We start from the raw sequence: 5,476 nt of genomic DNA on the forward strand, positions 1-5,476 counted from the left end.
TATATATACTAGGTAATTGTTTCGCGCCTTGCGTGGTTATAAATAATAATTGCATTGAACTTGCAAATAATTTTTTATTAATATTCATATATTAAAAATAATGGAAAATAGGTTCTTAAAAAATATTAGAAATATTCTAGCATGAATTTAATTATTTGTCATTATCACATAACTCATGAACCTCTAATGAATGAATTATTCACTAAAGAATAAATCAAACTCTTTAATCTTCATTAAAAGAAAAATAAAAAAGAAAATAAGAATATATATACAAAGGCATTTCGGTAATGAAAAGAAACATTTATTTTGTATAGATTATATAGTTGTGACATATGTCTTAGGTAAAAATCCAAAAATTTGTTGACATACTAAAAACATAAATTACATGAAAGCAATTATAACTTTTGAACTTGCCTGATGAAAATTTTCAATTGATAAGTGAGAAATTTCATATCTATGTAAAATAGATCAATATATAAATTAATGAATCTAAAAAAAAGAAGAATATGTAAAAAAGAGAACGAAATAGAAAGGAAAAAATCGTGTCCACTAAATGCACAATGTCCCCTTAAGAAAACTATTTCCCTCTAATACCAGAGGTTTAAAGAATTTCATCCTCTCAGAATGAAACAATTTTATTCACCAACTTATTAATACAAAAATAGTGATGTCAGTAAGTCACTTAACATGAGTAAAGTACACGAATATTTAATTTTGTGGAAGCAGAAAAAGAAGATCAGAATTTTTGTTGTTTTAAAATGATAGGAAATCTTTATATTTATAGACAACTAAGGGTAGTGTGAACAAATATTTATTGTGCCTTATCGGAAAGATTACAACTATTTTGAAAAGTCGCAACACTTCAAAAAGTTCATAACCCTTTATAAAAGTCGCAACTTTTCATTAAAATCAAAATTTTTCATAAAAGTCGCAACTCTTCATCAAAAGTCACACCTTTTCATGAAAGAGGAAGGCTATTTTTGTAAAAAAAATAAATTTAAAAGGAAATCTTGCTTGAGGTGGCGCCACATAGGCGGGCCTACAATTTTCATATATATATATATATATGAAAAATCCTTTTGATCAGAAAATTTGGTCAGAATTTAGTTAAAATGGTAAAATAACATGTTTCACACTATGTTATTTTACTTTTTTTGGAACATTTTTACCCTTTTAAATTTAATATCTTTTAATTAAAAATAAAAAAGGATCAATTGATTTTAAAATATAAAGAATATTATAGACTTTTTAAATTTTTGACCAAATTCTGGCTAAATTATCTAATATATATATATATATATATATATAAGTCCACATAATTGCTAGGACCAATATGAAAAATTTCATTATGAGATAATCAATTTGTTTTTATATTTCATTAAATAATTCTCAAGTTCCTTACCTTTTTTTTATGAAGGAAAGGAAAAAAGTCAAAGATAGTAAAGGATGAAAACAATTTAATTAAGTATATGTATATAAACATGGTATATCTTATTATTTAGTCAACAACATATATAAGTCAACATAATTTTGTGTATACTTTCATAATAAATTGTCAATATCATCACAATCTCCAATTGCTTGGACCAATATGGAAATTTCAATATGAGATAAATCATTTTTTTTAAATTTTTTATTAAATAATTGTCAAGTTCCTTTCCTTTTTTCTTATAATGGAAAGATAATAAACATTATTTCTATTTAAGCTAGCAATAAATGAAAACAATTTAATTAAGTATAGATTTTTTTTAATATTAAAGTCAAAGATCCTTAACTATTTCTCACAATATAAATAACACCATCTCCATCTCACTTATCACAAGAAATATACACATCAACTCTCAAATATTTCTACTACATATAATATTATAAGCATGGCCATCAAGAGTGTTTCAGTTCTTGTTTTCATGCTACTTATACTTTTCATTGGTATTTTAAACTATGTTGTTATTTTTTTTTATCTCAAATAATTTTCAATTCTCACATATTTTGGCATTTTAATATTGGACCTATTTATTTTAAAATTTCAATTGTTTACATTTGTAATATCAAATCGATCAAATTGTATCTTAGATTCATTTTTCTTATTATTGTGAATCTATCATCTCAAAATTTAAAATACGTCTCTGTTTGTAGGTCGCAATATTGATGCAGATCAAAAGTGTTGCAAGGATCATCCAGATATAAGTCCATGTATAGCGGGGAAAGATGATAATCCAGAATTGGATGGCAAATGTTGGAGATATTGCAATGATGAACCTGAATCATGTGAGCGTGGAGGAGCTTGTAAATCAGTTGGGGAAAAGACTTTATGTCATTGCACTTGTTCTTAGTTTAATTTCTACAAAAATTGAAATTTGAAATTTATATTTAATCTCATTCATTAAAGGGCACATTCGTCCTTTTCGATGAATCATAGTGAATGTTTTAATTCTATAAAATATGTTTCTTTTTAATAGTATGAAGTTCAATAATTTTCTTTTGAAATAAATTAAATTTATTCCTCTTAAGGTAATTATGAGAGGAGTTAGGAATTTAGTTTCTAGAATTAGATCAATTTGTTCCAAAATAATCATTCAACTAAAAAAAAAAGGAGAAAAATATGGTCTATTTAATAAATTATCCTTTCTAATTATTCTATTTTATTTAATATTTTGTGGTATATTATAAAATATGTGGAAATAATCATATACACAATAGTGATATGAGAAAAATACATTGATAATTAATTCTTCCATGCTCCCAAAATATTACTAGAAATACTCGAACATGTTCGTAAAGAGTAATCCTCTAATAAAATAATTTGTAATAATTGTCTGTACTAAAATGATCATTATTTTCTCATATGAATTTAGAATTTGACATTTCTTTTTGATATAATTTCAAAATTACGATATGATATAATAGTTCAATTGACTATAAAATATGTTTAAGATATGTCTGAATAATCAAGTCACTCATCCGAGATTGTTTGTCTTGATAAAGTGTTGATCGTTGTCAACTCTAAGCTCTGAGAAATTTAGAATTCATCTAATGATTCACAACACCCCCAAATGTTCCAGGAATCACACCAATCATTCAAGATATTAAAATCACCTTCAACACTACATAGATTTGTCAGTTTTCAGACTCAACTTAATTTGTTAGTTCAAAATGTTGGCTTTGGTGAAACTTTTTAAATTTCTAGTTTTCAAAATTGAAATTTCCACCAAAACTTCACTCTATCACCTCAAAGTCGTACTACACATTCTCACAAATCATAGATATTAAATAAAACCATTTACAAAAGACCTAACCCTCAGAGCTAGTCTAAATAGGTACATGACATGTTAAAAATGTACAATTTATACATGAAAATAAGGAATTTGTTCTATGAATTATCGCTCTGAACTTCCACCCAAACTACGCGACATAACAAGATTAGTATCTCGAGAACTTAAATTTTTCAATTTTTTGATTGAGACCACGCTGAAAATAATATGTTTGGTGTGTGGGTGAACAAATTCAACACTATGGAAACTTACATACCTCTACTCATGACGAAATTCCGCAACAAGACGCAAGAATCTCGACAAACGCTTGATCCTCTCCTTTTTTCTCCTCTTCTCTTCTTTTCTCTCAACTGCGTATATTAGGATTATAAAACTTAACCTAATAGGATTACACTCCTAAAATATTACTAAAAACAAATAAAATCTGATTGGCCAAGGTAAAAGACCAAAATAACCGTCACTATTTTTGACTAACTTTTCTTAACTGGACAACCTAACTTGAAAATGTCATATCTTACTCATTCTAACTTGAAACTTAGCAAACTCGACGCCGTTGGAAAAATAATTCAAAGATCTTTTCTAAGGTATCTATTAGCACACCTAACTCATCATCTGCTAGGAGTTATTGTCCTTTGAAGTTGATCCAAAACTCATACTTAGTTTAACTCTCCAAATTTCAGATTTTTCTTTTTGTTATTTCCAATTTAGTTCCTTTAGAACTCAAGGTGCTACATCTAGGGACCTTAAGACTCAAGAAGTTCTAATTCCTTGATAAAATTTCAATCACTATGAAGAACGGTTCGAGACTTGGTTCAATTTTTTTTTAGGGTGTTACAGTTACAATCTACTGATCGAAAAACGATTTCATGGAGTGACAATCTTATATTTAGCCTCAAGAATGATGAGAAAATGTCAATCAAATACCTCGGTTTGTTCCTTAGCTCTCAAGTTTGAATTTTACAGAATAAAATGTTTTTGGGCTTTATTTGCAACTTTAGGTCGAATCTGTCCTGGCATAGTGGTACTCACCCCGCTACAACGGCCCTACCTTGGTTGCAAAAATCTCGCCTTAGCGGCTTGCACGAAAACAATGAGCAATTTTAATAATTTCAAACCCTTATTTCACAACACACCTTCAACCAATGACACTTAAAAACTATCTGTTCACACTAAGATCGATTTTGGAGTTCTACTCGCTCGAATTTAATTCCGTATGGTCGTACAATTTCCTTAACGAATTATCTATCTACTCATGTAATCAATTTCATAATTAGATCACCCAATTACTAATATATTTCCATACACCTCATAAATTTCGATTTCGTCCAAATCTAAATTAGGTTGAGAAATCCCAAGTTACTATAAAAATATTTTCCGACACAACTTTTTTCTCAGTTAACTTTTATATAACAACGGAACCTGATCATTATAAAACTTTAATTTATGAATTTGAAAAGATCAATACATACAATCAAAAATATAATCATGTAGATAGTGTGATTCAACATGTTAGCATGAGTTCATCTTGAGAAGTAGTAATGAGGGTCTTAATCATAGGTGATCTCTTAAAGTTGTCCGAGTATTTTACCTAGTCACTTCAATTCAGTCTTGTACCTATTAATCTTTTAAATCTTAACAAATTTATACTGACACAAAATCACAATAAATTGAAAAATTGTGTGTATTTTCAAACGGTTGTACATTAAAAACATACGAATAAAATGATGACACGTGTCATTAGATCCAACTTTTAAATTTTTTTAATCTAAATAATCCAAAATGAATTTTAGGATAATCAAAATCTATTGTTTTGAATAACACTCCCACGCCACGTCTTCTTCTTCGAGACCTATTTCCACAGCCATTCTTGTAGTAGAAAGTATAATTTTCAATAGTTTTACGTGCCTAAAGAGAGTGTAGCACACATTTTTGACATTCCAGTATTTTTGTCTTATTGGAATGACTTTTGAACAAATATAGGGTTCAATAGACATAAAAATAGATTGAAATATTTAAATAAATACGCGAACATTTTTAAAGTACTGCATATGACTTAAGTCGAAACGAAATATTTTAGAATTATGATATACATTGAATTTGATATGTCTAAATGAAGGATTATTTATTAATTTTATATTTTAATTCTATTACCGATCTTTTAAGCACATATATATTAGTGTAATTGTACTGCATGTTAATGTTTT

General features: G+C 27.5%; 1 protein-coding gene across 1 annotated transcript; it reads left to right on the forward strand.

The window, feature by feature from the left end:
• Positions 1-1,841: 1,841 nt before the first annotated feature.
• Positions 1,842-2,362, forward strand: LOC114077912 (putative defensin-like protein 20). The gene is made up of 2 exons (XM_027918303.1): positions 1,842-1,929; positions 2,137-2,362. The coding sequence occupies exons 1-2, from the start codon at positions 1,875-1,877 to the stop codon at positions 2,331-2,333; spliced, it is 252 nt and encodes an 83-aa protein (XP_027774104.1). The 5' UTR covers positions 1,842-1,874; the 3' UTR covers positions 2,334-2,362.
• The last annotated feature ends 3,114 nt before the right edge of the window (positions 2,363-5,476 follow it).

This window comes from Solanum pennellii, chromosome 7 (assembly GCF_001406875.1).
Source record: "Solanum pennellii chromosome 7, SPENNV200".
Classification (NCBI taxonomy): Eukaryota; Viridiplantae; Streptophyta; class Magnoliopsida; order Solanales; family Solanaceae; genus Solanum; species Solanum pennellii.

What these genes read in the sequence shown, in the direction of transcription:
- LOC114077912 (XM_027918303.1), top strand. Translation starts at nt 1,875, where the DNA reads ATGGCCATCAAGAGTGTTTCAGTTCTTGTTTTCATGCTACTTATACTT. An exon ending in GCTACTTATACTTTTCATTG is followed by an intron (nt 1,930 to 2,136) that starts GTATTTTAAACT and finishes CTCTGTTTGTAG; the next exon opens with GTCGCAATATTGATGCAGAT.